The sequence below is a fragment of the Sparus aurata genome, chromosome 9 (assembly GCF_900880675.1).
Source record: "Sparus aurata chromosome 9, fSpaAur1.1, whole genome shotgun sequence".
Taxonomy (NCBI): domain Eukaryota; kingdom Metazoa; phylum Chordata; class Actinopteri; order Spariformes; family Sparidae; genus Sparus; species Sparus aurata.
In genome coordinates this window covers 14392910-14408276 of record NC_044195.1, presented here as the reverse complement: position 1 = coordinate 14408276, position 15367 = coordinate 14392910, and the positions used below count along the sequence as shown (strand labels likewise).

Here is a 15367-nt window from a genome sequence, read left to right as displayed (position 1 = left end):
CGATGCATCCACCTCTTATCTTCACATTCATCTACGGCGGTGCCTTCAGCGGCTCATTTATAAACCTACATTGGATCAGAGGTATAATTGAGAGTGCTTGATAACAGCTTTCAACAAAACATTTATTACAATAAAAGGAAACGAACTGGGCCCGGACTCATGAGGTCCGTCAGCGTAACAGACATATAAAATGCTTCGAGAGTATTTGTACTGCACAGCAATAAATCCTCATGTTAAACTAATATGGCAAATACACAAAACCTTATCATCAATCACACGACTGTCACACACACAATAGGCAATTAAATACAAAAAAGTATCATATATACATCTAAAGATTAAGAAATAATTCAAAATAAAATAGCTTAAATTACACCATCTGAACATTTAACAGCTCATGGGGGAAGATGAAACGTATTTAAAAATCACATTGATGTGAATGTGGTTGAAATAACTACAAAGTCTTTCAGACTGACGGTTCAGTTTCTTCACTTTTAGTGCACTGAGCTCTCCGACATCTGACTTCAATGTATTAGTGTCCAGTTTGGCTCATTTGGAAGGTGGTTCAACTCTTACAAGAAATGAAAGGACCTCCAGTTGTATGTAAAGTCCCTGGAGCTGCTTGAGATCCCGAGACTCAGTCTGTGGTAGTCCAGCTGCTCTCTGAGAGCCCAGGGACTCTTTTACATCTTCTTAGGGTTCCACTGAGGCCGTCTGAGCAGAGGGTTTTGTGCTGCGTTGTCTCTGGGTTCAGCGACCCAGGCTGGAGGTGGAGACGAAGGCTGCTCCTCCTCCTCCACTTCATGTTGCCCATTTCTTAAATTATCCACTGAGCTGCCTTCATTGTCAATGGAGGGGGGGAGGTGACGGCGAGGAGCAGGAACGCGGGAGTCACTGGAGGAGGACTTTGTTCTGGACATTCCACGTTCCGTCCGGCCTGTGTTTTCATTGAGCGTGTCAACAGAGGGCGCCTCTTGTAGGGTGTCCAACCTGCGCAGAGGCATCATGGCTCTGGAGGAGGAGCGGGCCGGCTGCTGAAACCGAGAGCGACTGGAGGGGTACGCCACCTCAGACATTGTTTCCTGATCATCTATGACAGGTGAAGAAAATTATAAAGAAATGATTGAGTTATTTTTATCATGACAGCACAACACATTATATTTAATATAACTGTGTGTAAAAAACAGTGGAAAGGTCTTGGGTGAGTACAGAATTTAACCATTTTTAGACCTTGTTGCTATCAAGTCCAGTCTTAAAGCAGGAGTACAGAACCTTCACATGCAAAAGTCCTTTACATTCAAATTCGGTACAGATGAATCTCTCTGTATTTTGCCAGAGTTTTTAAATGAGGTGTCCGTGGAGACACCTTCCACCGGCTCACCTGTAGCTACATTTTTGGAGAGGGGAGGTGCTACAGCAACTAATGTGGAGTATATGGCAGAGAAACTGCCACAAGGGGGAGACAAAAGTTAAACGCTGCAGGTTTATTTTCCAGAAATTAACACCTGAGCAAGTTTCATTTGCTGAAAAAGGCCTGCGCGTAACAATCAAAAGCTTAATCTAGTGGTTAATCTAAGTGGTATTATAACTGACAAACTATCACTGTCACTATCGCGTAGACAAAAACGGATTGCTTTCTGTTCTCCTCAGAGAACTACCAACAACAGAGGATCAAATGTACATTTATTCATTCATTTAGTCTTGAATGGAGATGTGGTATCCAGGTGAAGCAGAAAACTTGTCTTTTGCCAGATTAAAGTGAAATCAAATGGGGACATTAGATGTTGAGGGGTTAACAGTGGTTTAAGAGTCTCACCTGTGTAGCTCAGCCTCCCGGGAGGAAACTTAGAATCCAGACTTTTCCCAGCAGGAAGAGAGAAATACTTATGGGATTTGGGCACCACCTGAGAATGACGTGGGCACAATGACAGAGAAAAGGAAGAATGATGAACAAGGGACGGGATAAGGAAAGTGAAACTTGTGTTTGATTTGGTTTCTCTCATCTCAGTGTAGTTATGAGTTAATCAACCTTCTGCTAATGAGAGCCAATCCTGCTCTCATGTGCTTTCTTTGAAAGGAACACTATGTAATTTTGAAGAAGAAATTTAAACTCAGAATTTTAATGTTTGCAATATTAATGAGGTAATAATGCACACTAAGTAATATTTTTTTTTTCCCCCATTACTACTTAGTTTGTTTATTCAGTTAATTTAGTCATGAAAACTAAGAGAATTAGTTTATTTAGTTTGTTAAGGGTTTGCTAAGGGTAGTTTGTTTGTAAAACGTCAATGAAGATCTTTCACTTCTGATTAAAATGTATTTCCCAAAACTCCATAGTGCACTTTTAAATCAAAAAGGCTGAGAGCATACTCGGTGTAGAAAAAGATGAACAATACTTCAGGTATTCCTGCTTACCGTTGTCTGGAAGCTGCCGGGTCGGAGGCTTCGACGGATGCTGGCGTGACGTCTGATCAGTATCTCCTTTGTTTGGCTGTCATTGGGAAGGGCATGCTTGCCTGTGAATGCCACTGTCTGGATTTTTAAATAAAAATTATAAAAGATACCACATTTAACACACAACATGACACAGCAGGCTCCACTATTTCGGACGTTTCCCGTCTGTAATAAAGCCAGCCCACGTGTGGTCACAATGCTACAACCTTTAGGTCGCCAACATCCGCTGACAAAGGCAGACACAAAACAGGCCGTTAAGATGCTTTGAGGGGAGACGGCATTCTTTAAAGCTCAGATTACTCAACCAAAACCGGCCACACCTGTCTGAGCTGTAAAGGGTCTGTGTGTCTGTATTTGGAGTCGCCACACTAACTTCCTCCACACAGAGCGAGCGCCCATCATTGTCAACATGGTTCTGTCTGCCCTGCAGCTATTAGTGTGAGCAAACATTACCGCCTTTCAAATGCTGTAAAGGTTGTCATTGTGAAAACAAAAATGTTCTTCTCTATTTCAGAAGAGGTCAACAGAATCAGAGAGTAGGAGCTAATTTAATACTCGTTTGTTCAGTGTGAAAATTGCATTCCCGCCTGATATAAATAAATTAGAACACGAATAAACACTGATGAAATTAAACAACTCTAATGTGATATGAGTTTCAAGAGGGAATATGTAGCCATTTTCCCGAATGACGTGGTCAGGATGTCAGGAAAACAACATAACACCAGACAGAAGGCGACAGAGACAGAACTGTTTGCATGTGAAGAGAAGACGGGTGAGAGACCTGAAGAGAGGGACTTTCAAGATAATCAGACAATTTGTCTACTCAAGAACAGAAGCACATGCTCCCTATTTCTCTGAACATCAAAGCGTCTCCGTGCGCCTTCTAAAAGGGTGATGTCATGTCACTTATGGAAAAGTACTGCCGACCGCAGTCTGTGGCCATGCAAAACAGCTCCCGGTTTCAGTGTGCTTGCAGTCATCACATCGTTGTGTTTGAGCAGGGCAACACAGAAAAGAATCCGTCCAGTTTCTTGTTAAAGAGAAAACAGGGATGAAAATGGCAACTGTTCAACTTCCAGCCGATTACAGACAAATATGTCTCAGCTCACATGATAATATAATTTGATGCTGTGCGCTCATCTTTTCCAGCCGCTGCTGCCTTTAAATATCAAAAGACAAAGGGGAAATCAAAACTACTAAAAGAGAAGCATGTGGCTTCATTTAAGTAGTTGGAAAACTTTCAGCTTGGTCAAATGTTTTTCATCCGTTCAAGACAAACAAAGAGTTCAGATTTCACACCACTGTATGTACTGGAAGCAGCTGGACTGAATGATTCTGCCTGTATTTTATCATGTTGTCCATTTATTCTGGAGTGGTAACTGCCTCATTACTTTAGTAAAAGGTAACAGCACAACAATAAATACACTATTAAGTGTAAAAGTATGAAATTACTTGTATTTAAGTAAACATTATCATTAAAATGTACTTAAAGTATCTGCAGAAATTGCCTGTGATGATTTTGTGTTTGACATTATTAGATTGTTAATACTGATGCATCAGTGTGTGGGCAGGATTTACAGCAATGCTTTAGCAGTCAAGGTGGAGATAGTTTTAACTTTTTTATATATAGTTTAGTCCAGGGGTTCTTACTGTAGGATTTGTGCCCCCTCGAAAGGCTCACAAGATTTATGGGTAATTGGAGATGGGTCAATATAGGATTCATTGGGGGTTGAGAAAAAAAAATGGATCATTGGAATATCCATGATCAAAATCATCGCTTACATGAGTAACTTGAAACAGTCTTTGTCTAGCGACAAAGAACAACAGGGAGACGAGGTTCCCACCTACAGAACCTGCCGGAGGAAGGTGTGTGGTCTGCTGAGCAACACCATTGAATTTTCACTGCCATCTCCTTGATCACCGTCCAGTTTTGTTTGCTGAACAGTTGTTTGTTAAAAGGATGTTCAGGAAAGTGCGACGTGTCATCTGTTCATAAGCACTTAAGAAGAAACGTGTTAATCTTTTATAAACAGCTTAAGAACATTAATAAAAGGCTTTATTATGCGCTTTAACAGTTACCAATGCTTTTTGCAGCTACCAGGCTTACAATCTAACACTTGTAATATGCATGTTATAAAATTTGCATGTTATACGGACTATAAGAGCCTTGTTGTGTATTAAAAGGACCTGAATATAAAGTACTACTGATAAATCTGATGAGTGGCTGGATGATTGATGAGAGATGAATGAAGTTTGTGGTAACTATTTAGATTTTTTTCTCTAATTCTTTCTAAGTTTGTGAAATATTGGATACTTTGTCCTCTTTAAGACTTAAACATCTGAAATGAAACCATGTGCTCAGTATAGAGGGGAAATCTGACAGTGGGCCCAAAGGGAACCCGCTGGTCTTATAAATGTCAATGTACTGTATCTAATAAGTTTAGAATGTGTATTTTAATGAAAAATAATAATCTGAATAGTAACTACTACTACTTCTACTACTTCAACCTGTTTGAGGTATGGAGTAGAAGATGTAATGGAGTCAAGAAAAAATAGTTTCCCCCTGACATGTGGTGAAGCAGAAGTATAAAGTAGATATAAAATGGAGTCAGGTCAAGTACGAATACCTTAATACTGTACCAACATGGAAGCTGAATATAAGTGCTTACCATCAACAACTGCCTGATAAAAAGAAGATGAATGTGCACGCAGCTGTTCTCCTGACAGACTGGTGTATATCTCACCCGTTGCCTGATCTTATACATGTTCTTGGACAGGATGTCGTGCATGTTCTTCAGGTCAGCAGCCTTGAACTTCTTCTTGGGTTTAGCAGCGCTTTTCTTTTCCTCACTAAAAGACAGATAAAAATAGATATTAAGAGAAAACACCTTATTTCCTCTACTGCGTCGATCTGAAATGGACGCCAAGGAGACGGCGTGACAGGGAAACACAGAGACAGAGATGGAGGTTTCGTACTAGAGAGAGACGATGGACGGAGCGGCGCTGATGTCTCCGGTCACTGTGTCCAGGATCTCCATGGCGTTCTGCAGCTCCAGCTTCTTGTACAGCGCCACGATGCTCGACTCTGCCCGGTTGTCTCGGATCAGGATCCTCCGCAGGATTCGATTGTTGAACTTCATAAATCTGACGTGGAGGGAAGTAATGGGATTACAAGAATCAGTGCGTGTGCAAAATATCCAGCCATGTACAGTGCAGGAAGAAAAATATCTAATTGTCAACAAACGCTCTGAAAAAGATTAAAACCGACAGCGTGTTCATAACAAAGAACATGTCAGCCAGTGCAGCAGCAGGGCTCATTGATGCGTTTTTAATAGTTTGGACAACAACAGAGTTAACTATATCAGGCTTTGGCTACGCAAACAATTCTTGTTGATGGGATAGAGAGGAAAAGATCACCCCATAATTAAAAATTCAGTCACCATCTCTACACCCTCATGCTGATAGAAAGACAGTTGACGTTTTGTAGTCCACAAAACATTTCTGGTGATTCATACACACTATACTCCATTGTAGCTTCTGCATCAAAATCTACTTCCAACGTCTTTTCAATTCAAATTGGGATCCCTTGGCATCGGGAGACTTGGATTATGTAAGTTCCCCAGCTACTTCAGTTGCTTAGGGACAATGCAGCAACGCTGTTTTACTGTGAAGCTCCAGAAATGTTTTGTGGATTACAAATATGCAGTGTACCTGAACACAAAGCCAAAACAATCATGTCACTGTCTTAACAATTTCTAACGGCTCTGTGTCTCTGTACAGTCGAGCTCACAGCTTGTTTCGACGTGTTAAAAATCTGCATCGTGAGACCTTAGGAACTCGTCTGACAAGACAAACATGAGGAATGTGTCAACAAATGCATGAGGAAAGAGAAGGAACACTGGAGGGGGAAAAAAATCGTGACGAGACAGCCCTCAAAAGAAACCAAAACACATACATAAATAAATATGTACAATATTTAAGCTTTGTATGTTTGGATTTGATCTGCTCAAGTGTTAATATCGGACATGAGTATGGACAATATGATGCAGACTGCGTGAAGGCTACTTTTCTTTTTATGTTTTTTTAACAACATAATTGTGCATTCAACATCATATTCTATACAATGTGTTTTGGATTATTGAGGAAGCTGCTTTAAAAATGTGATTCTATAAAAGTACCATTGATGCTTGCCAGAATATATCAAATGTAAATGATATAACAGACAGATAGGTCCCTTGACAAGACTTAATTTTAAGTAAACACTGACTATTGACTATCATATATCACTAGGCTTATGACATATCGTAGGTTTATAATAACTGTATTGTGCCAACATAAATTTGACTCAGACCAAAAGAGTATGTCACAGTAGGTACTTTCTACGTTGACTTAAGGTCAAAATGAATACATTCTCACTCAGAGACCAGTCTTCCTAAGACTACAGCATCAATCCATTTACACAGCGCAAAGCCCCAAGAATATTATTGGCTAAATATACCAAGATATGAACTAAATATGACGATATCCATGGTAATATGATCATGACAGTCACAGTTTTCATGTTCAGAGAAAACAAAACTGCCAGAACTTGATCATTTTCAAACCACTGGAATCTCGAGTTCACATCATCCCAGATACTGTAGACATAATGTATATACTGCAACTACAATTTGTTTTCTTGAAAAATATCAAGTTTGGATATTTTTAGAAATGGAATGAGGTCATATTTGGACCACATACCCGACAAAAATAAGACGTATCTGGTATCCAAGAATAAAATATGGCCCTGTGATAAATATAGTCCATATTTAAACAGCTATGGTGCACATTAACAAAATGCACCTAACTTGGGTCTTTCACAAATTAGGTGAAGAAATCTTTAGATTTAGAAGTAAACTAATCGCAGCGTTGTTGTTGTTTTCAGATGTTAGCTGCAGCAGGTGTGTCAAAAGACAAAATGTGTAACATAACACATTAATGTAATGCAAGTACGTACATTGACATACGAGGCTAAGAGGAATGAAGCAAACTGCTGGTGCCGGAAGCTGAACACGACTCCAGTCTCTGACTGGCTGTCAACATTCCCACACAGTCCCAGAGCGAACAATGGCATTGTCAAACAAAACTACAAAGAGGAAAACTGAGAGCAGGTAAACTAAAACTGGCATCAATCCTCCAGTTTCACTGCAGATTCTTCCTCCTTAAACTCAACTACATGAACCAGGGACTACTTTTAAATGTAATGTGTACATTTTGCAGATGGTGACTTTACAGGAGTGTGATGTAAAATCTTTTTGTTTGATAAGCGGACTCTTACTTGTCCTTCCAGTAGAAGTGGCTCCACTGTCCACAGAGGTCCTCTATGCCAGCGATGGTGTGCTCCATGAGCTGAGAGCAAAGGGAGACCAGTTTAGAAATGTACCACACTGTCAGCCGGATTTACAACAATTTCAATCTGCTGCTTACCCTGCAGTGAACCTCGACGTTAATGGTGTCAAGATTGCGGTTTGTTCTGCGGACGTTGATGTATTCAATCAAAGGTCGAATGCTGATGCCCTGTGGACAGTTGAGGCAGAGATCAGAAATTCCGCAGAAACAGAAATAATAACCTGACAAGAAAGAGCATCATCCATATAGATAGATTCAACTTGTCTGTTTCTCTCTTATAGACTTCCCCACTTTCCCTGAAACTTCAAAAACACTAATTAAGACTGTAAATCACAATAATATGAGCTTGAATGCCAAAGGATTCACACCAAACAACTGTGTACGATGTGTTGAGTGTAACCACGCGGGCACTCTCTTACCTGAAGGAAGACAGTGAAGAGGATGATGGCAATGGTGGCAGTGACGAAGAGCTGCTTGCGGCCGATGTTATCAGGAAGAGTGAAGACCAGGGCGAAAGAAATTGCGCCTCGCAGGCCGCCGTAGGCCAGACCAAACTGATCTTTCATGTTGAATGGGATGGTGCGGAAAGGGTTAATGATCTGTGTCAGCACCAAGACACCTGGAAAGGAAGGGTAGATAAATGTCATTGTGCTTTAGCTGAGTTTAAAGCCACATTTGCTTGTAGTCATGAACCCACAGATGATTTCAGTTACATGCTTTGGAGCATGTTTCAGCTCAGTGTTTTTGTTTTATGATGCCAAATTACTGCCTGGTTTATTCATGTTTGAAAACCTGCATATACATGTACTTTTGTTGTAAAAAAACAAAAACAAAATGGTACTAGTGGTCAAAAACTCCACAGAGCACCTTTAACCCTTCTACAAAACCAACAGAAGCCGACTCAAACAAAACCTGACCTCCACCTCTGCCCAGACACCCCTCTGCCCTCTCCTTACCCAGACCTCTCCATATAAAAGCAAACAGCAGTGTGAACAGGATGTAGCCCCAGTTCCACTCGTGCTCTGTTGTTATGGTGACCACCCCCAGGAAGAAGAAGATGAGGGTCTCGGAGATGGAGCCGAGCATCTTGACCACGTGGCGGATGGTTGTGCAGGAACGCTGGGAAACATTTTCCTCCACGTAGTACTTCATGGTGAGGGCGCAGGTCACGATGCTGCAGAAAGACATAAAGAGCAGCCGTCTTCCTGATGTATTCTTTCAGCGTTGAAACTTTACCTGGAAAAAATTTAAACATCGACTCACGCCATGATGGACGAGATGGCGAAGAGCTCGGCCACCAGATAAGCCAGGTAGCTGTACATGAATATGAAGAGTGGCTCGATTTCCCGGACCCTGGAGGTGAACCTCGTGGTGAAGGCAGCCACGAAGCCGAACAGGACGCCGAAACCCATCCCACCGAGCCCGACCACGAAGAACCTCGCCACCCCCAGGAACACATCCACCGGCTCCACTACCGGCATCTCCGCCACAAAGTTGAACATGTTGTACAGCACCTAAAAACAATGCAGGCAAGTTAACACACACGCAGACACACACAGTGCAGCTTTGTACGCATGCACGTGCACATTCACACCAGTGTGAGAGGTCATGGGTGGTGTCAGGGGCTGCGGCCTCTAATGACACAGTTGCAGATAACAGTGATTTATTGAAGTATTTACTCGGCACTGTTTGCAATTTGATAATCTCATTTCAACAAGCACACCGAGTGACTCACTGAAAAGGGAGCTCTTACCAGAGCAACCTTTTGTTCTGCCTTTGACTCTGACAATGAACAATGGCAAGGTTTTCCTTCAATCTTACTTTTGTTTTTCTTAAAATCTGCTCTATGTCTGAGAAAATCCATTACAGGTGTCAGAGAAAGGAAGAAGCTTTCAGATGGAGAGTATGTGGAACTTTAATGGTTCTCAGAGACAATCGCTCAGTCACAGATTAAAGTTGTGATATTTGTTATTTGGAATAAGGAAAGGGTTTTAATGTTTACTCGCAAATGGTTACTACGCAAGTTTCCCAGGAGCAGCGTTAAATAGAAGTCCTTAATACATTTAAGGGATTGACTGATATGTATTTTTCAGGCTAGATACCGATATTGATCATATATATCATTATTAATCAAGATGACCACTAACCAATTTTTGAAACCAAAACCAATTAAAAAATCTAAGAACCAGTGAATAAAGCCAAGTACAGTTTACTAAAGTACTGCACTTAAGTACAATTCTTAACTACATCACTTGAGTATTTCCATTTTCTGTTATGTTCTTTATTTCGACCCAACAAGTACTACATTTATGAATAACATAACATTTCAATCAACTATAATGAACAATCAAAAACTTTGATAACAGTTCTCTATTTCACCTTTTGCGGTGGACTTGAACAACAAAAATCCAAAATGACATATGTACACTCCTAAAATATTTATTGGCAATGTAGTTTTAGTTTTGAGGACAAATTTCAGACAGAGATTGTGGGACTGAATGAACATACACAGCAGAGGGGTGGTGAACAGTATGTGGGATTCAATCAAATGCATCCAATGCGCACTGTGTCTCACTGAAGTCACTAATCATCACTGAAACTCTACGGCACAGCAGGATGCACTATGTCAGCTGCTGGTTCCACGGGCGACACCGGTTAGTGGGATAAATCCATTGCTGGTTTTGGTCTTTTTTGGATTTGTTCTTTATGAGATCAACACAGAACCTGAAAGCCAGTCAAACACTTTGATAAACAAGCATGTGAAAGATCAGAAACAAGGAACCAGGAACTGATTGGTCCATTTAAAAAAAATAATAAGATCTATTAAAAGCAGATCTGCATGTAGAGTAACACGACATCAGTTCCCTGTTTGAAATTTGCATATCGACGATACAGAGGATAACTTGTACTCTGTTACTCAGCTAACTAGTGAATGCAGTGCTCATCAGAGGCACTTGCACTTCTGGCAAATATTATATCTTGTTTGATGAATTCTGCAACACGAGGCTCTCTGTACAGACCACGCCTGAGCTTACCTGGTCTCCTGAGTCAATGTTTGTCTGCACTTTTCAGCTCTGCTACTGTGTACTAAACAAAAGGCTTGCCACACTAAAGGGAAGGACAGGTAAATGTAGGTAGGGGGGTTAAGTAGGAAGGTGTGTTTAAGCACAATAAAAAAAGAGGGCGAGGGGGAGAAACTTGAGTAGAGCTTAAATTGTTCAAATTTCAAACAATCGTGTGTGTGTGTTAACTCCTCCCATACAGCCGAACGCAACAGTGACCTCACAAACTGGTTTGGTGACATCCAAGTAAACAAGCTCTCAAGAGGTATAGCGCTCAGGTCTGAGTACACATCTGTTTTACAGGCCTTTTAAAAGCATTCCCTCACTTCCAGTTTAGAGTCACATCTCTCGTTGGCCATCTTGCCCGGTCGCCACCGTTGCCTCCCACTCATTATGTTTCTTATACATGCAAACCAACCCAGAAGAGAGTGAACAAAATAGTTCAGTATCTGGAGAAACCTGAGCTGTGCCTTTACAGAGAGAATAGAAAAGCTTCGAACACATGAAACTCGATCTTCTATTTCATATAATAGCAGTCTTGAAATTAAAAGGGACCAAACTGGGCCTTGACTGGTGCGTGGGGTTAGAAGAGTCTCCATTAAGTTATGTGTGATTCTGATGTGCAGAGCCCTCAGGTCTGTGTAACATAACATAACATTTTCTCAAACTCAGTGTCGTTTCAAAGACCAACAATAATGGAATTTATTTAAATATTTCATTGAAATCGTTATCCTTGACAACATTTAGGTTTAAGGTTTCTTTAACTATACTTTCAAATCTGTCTGTTAGTTGTATGTATCCATTTACTCTAGGTTTGTTTGTTTTGTTTGTATTCTTTTTACTACTGTTTATATTTGCTTGTGGGTTTTATGTATACATCGTTTACTTTATTTATTGTTGTTTTGTTTTGTTTCTGATGAGTTAAAGTGGTGCTGGGCAATAAACTGATTTTATAATGTTATCCTGGTACGAGAGCCACTGAACAAAACTGTAAAAATATTGTGAGATACCTATCCTGTATCACGATATAGGCTAAAAATATTTTGATACTAATTTAAGCCCATATCACCCCGCCCTATTTTATATACTTCTATTTGTTTGACTAGAAGGAGGACGCTGAGTAAGGGTTTTTTCCTCATTCTGCACTGTGATTACAGTCTTATTCATTTAATGTGTGTGTATCCTTATTTTGTGCTCAACTAAACTGAACAAAAGGGGTATTTGTTTGCTGAAATACACCCCATTGTCCCAAACGATTCCACTTGTGATGGCACCTCGCTCCTTGCTCTGCGTGTTTTCATACCAAACAGCAGCCCTGAGGCATCCGAAGCGGGACAACATGTTGCAGCAAGCCTCAGCTCTAGTTTGAGACCAACTGATGCCTACAAATCCCACAAACCTGCACAGCATCAAACACACTTTTACAGTCTCCATCTCAGGCTACTCACCACAGTGACGGCATCATTGAAGAGGCATTCCCCAAACACCACGATGTAGAGCTGCTCGTTCACGGACACGTCCTCGAACACGCTCAGCACGGCCACAGGGTCCACAGCCGAGATGATGGTGGCAAACAGCAGGTTCTCCTGCAGGTTGATGTCCTGCACACCAAACGCCTCAATCTGGCATATGGCAAACAGAGACATGCCAATGCCGATGCTGTTCCACAGAGTCCCCACCACTGCAAACCACAACACCTGCACACACAGACAGGGAAGTGTCAAATGAATGCCTTAACATAGAGACCGAGAGAAGGTGCATCCTGTTGAGGAAAACTGACCGTGCCGATGTTCTCAAAGAAAGGCCTGGTGGGCATGAAGTAGCCCGAGTCCAGGACGATGGGGGGCAGCATGTAGAGGAAGAAGACATTGCTGGAGAGCACAGCAGGGGGCTCCTCATGGACAGAGAACATGATGCCACCCACAATCAGACCGATGCTGATGAGAAGGCACGACTCTGGCACCCAGATGGTGATCTTGTGGTACACATGGAAACCTGAGGGAGGAGAGCTTAGTTGAGAAAGAGGAAAGAAGCCCTCACCTGCACCCACACCTGCTGTTGGCGTCAGGGGCACATGTTACTGTTACTCACCAATCTTTGCAAATGAAGCCAGCAGCACCCAAAGAGTGATTTCGAACGGGATCTGTATTCTTGGGTAATCCATTGTAAACACTGGTAAATTCGCCTTGTCCGCGTTTGGGAAAGCCTGGGGGCCGTCATCGGGCTTAACCGGGGGCAAAATCGTGACCGCGGAGATTGGTCTGGTTGGGACCTCACCTCTGGAGCCATGCAGAAGACTTAGCAACGTGAAAACAAGGAGTAAACCTCCTGCTCGTCTAAAAAAGTGTAAATCCATCTCGCACAAAAACCACAACCCCCCACACTGTAATCCAATCTGGCGTGATTGTCAATCACTCTATCCAACCTTGAGGCGCCGAAGAGGAAAGTCAAACTCAGTTTCGTCAAATGTTAAAGTTCTCGCATGTTCTCACTCCTCCATCTTCTTCTGTTGAGCTTAATTGGAGTCTCTTCACAGCTCACAGTCGTGCGTTCCCGCTGGCCCTCCTTCAAACTGCGGGACGACACACCTGTGGTTCACCTGCGGCGCGTCCACGAGTTCCGATACAGGCAGGGTGCGGCCCCGCGCGCCGCTCCGATTGGCTCTCACCTGGAGCCGATAAGGGGAGGGTGGGGCGTGGAGCTGAGTCCGCGGCCCATTCAGGGGCCACTCTTCAAGTTTCGGTGACACCAGTTTCCCGAGCGACACTAGTTTCAACTTTCATGCACTGGCAGTCCAAACAGTTTCTTTGTTTTATCTGAAGTGGGTTATGAATTACACACCGCAAAGGTTCATGGGTCTAGACTGAAATGTGAGGAGTTAAAACATTTTTCAGGTATCTGGCTCATACAGACAGGCTCCTTCCTTTAAATGTCCAATCAAAAACCAGCTTACCTCTTAAATTCAATATGATACATTGAACAAAACAAAAATAGATAAGAAAAATATACAAATACCATAATTCTGCCAGCACAGGTGTTCACAGCATCACTGGACGTCTGTGATTCAAACAATATACGAAGATGAAATAGCAATAATCAACTATATTTGAATATAACCTTCATACAAGAAATTCAGCTCAAAGCATCAACAAGACTATAAACACCAAGTACTCCATATGAAAACGACATCGAATGGACATAGAAACAAGGAAACAGTGCCATAATCAATGTAAAGTATGATCGAGAATAATACATTATTGATGATAATAATGGTACGAGAAAGCTGGGATCAAAAACAACTGAATAAAAACAATGCAGATCAAATGAAAAACAAAATGACCCAAACGCATCAAATCAAGAGAAACACATCATTTGAACAGAAGCTGCACGAAGGAAAGGTCTGCAGACCTGAGTCAGGTCAGTCAGAACTGGTAAAAGCCCAGGATGGGTCTGGTGTGCGGGCTGCGCCACCTTGTGGTGGATGTTACCAGTTGCCACACTGTATGTTTTAACAGTCGGGTTAAAGTCTTTTCTCCTGACAGTGATGTGAAATAAAACCATATGATAAGACAATTACCCTCAACCAGGATTACTTTTGCTCCTTGTGAAATTGTGGATTATTTGCTGTGAACTTGAGTACATCCACTTCCATCTCCCTTTTTACTCCCAAAGGTTCATTAGTAGCAGTTTTCAGTGGTAGTAATATTTCTATTCAGTCATCACAAATTGTTCAGTAAATATAAACAGTATATTGACAGTTTATATTAGTGCTGGGCAACTTGATATTATAATGTTATTGGTGTGAGGCTATACATTGTCTTAGATTTGGGGCTATTTTATAAGGCATAATTGTTGTCATGGTTGTCCTGGTTTTAAAGGCTGCATTACAGCAAAAGTGATGTCATTTTTGGGGTGCTGTTAGCTCAGTTGGTAGAGCGGACGTCCCATGTCCATTTTTTTTTCTTTTTAAATACTTTTTCAATTCCAACTGATACTGGATGTCTGGGGGCGATGTGGATACCAGTATAAGAGAGTTGATGTTGTTGTGTGGGTCAGTATTCTTATATGTACAGAATATACACACCAGAAAAACTTCTCCTGTTAATCCCTTTTTTTTTAGTTTATTGTTTGTTAAAATGGTCAGAATCTGGGCGTACTCATCCTCAGCAGGATGTACGCCCAGTGTGTTTTTTTACCACTAGGGGACAGAGAAGAAAACAATACCTACTTTAAATAGTGTTTTACAAACATTTAAACATACAACTAAAATAAACTTGATTTCAATACTTAATCTTTAAACACGCACATTCGTTATTTTCCTTTAAGTACTTCACCAACCAATTGCATTTGAATACTGAAATATACTGTATATATAGTGTAGATATATGCAAATATATAGCTAATGTGCTTAAAGGGGGGCCCCAAAAATTACTGCCCGAGAATAATCTGTCTGTTTAATCCGG

The 15367-nt window shown here is 41.4% G+C and overlaps 1 protein-coding gene across 1 annotated transcript; it reads right to left on the bottom strand.

Annotated features, from left to right (window-relative positions):
• Nucleotides 1–101: 101 nt before the first annotated feature.
• slc9a2 (solute carrier family 9 member 2) lies at nucleotides 102–13491 on the bottom strand. The gene is made up of 13 exons (XM_030428759.1): nucleotides 12996–13491; nucleotides 12685–12899; nucleotides 12353–12601; nucleotides 9106–9356; nucleotides 8799–9016; nucleotides 8262–8461; nucleotides 7921–8010; nucleotides 7772–7842; nucleotides 5431–5598; nucleotides 5199–5304; nucleotides 2416–2532; nucleotides 1817–1904; nucleotides 102–1090 (listed from the first exon to the last, which is right to left on the bottom strand). Exons 1-13 carry the CDS (start codon nucleotides 13258–13260, stop codon nucleotides 684–686), a joined length of 2445 nt encoding a protein of 814 aa, XP_030284619.1. The 5' UTR covers nucleotides 13261–13491; the 3' UTR covers nucleotides 102–683.
• Nucleotides 13492–15367: the final 1876 nt, after the last annotated feature.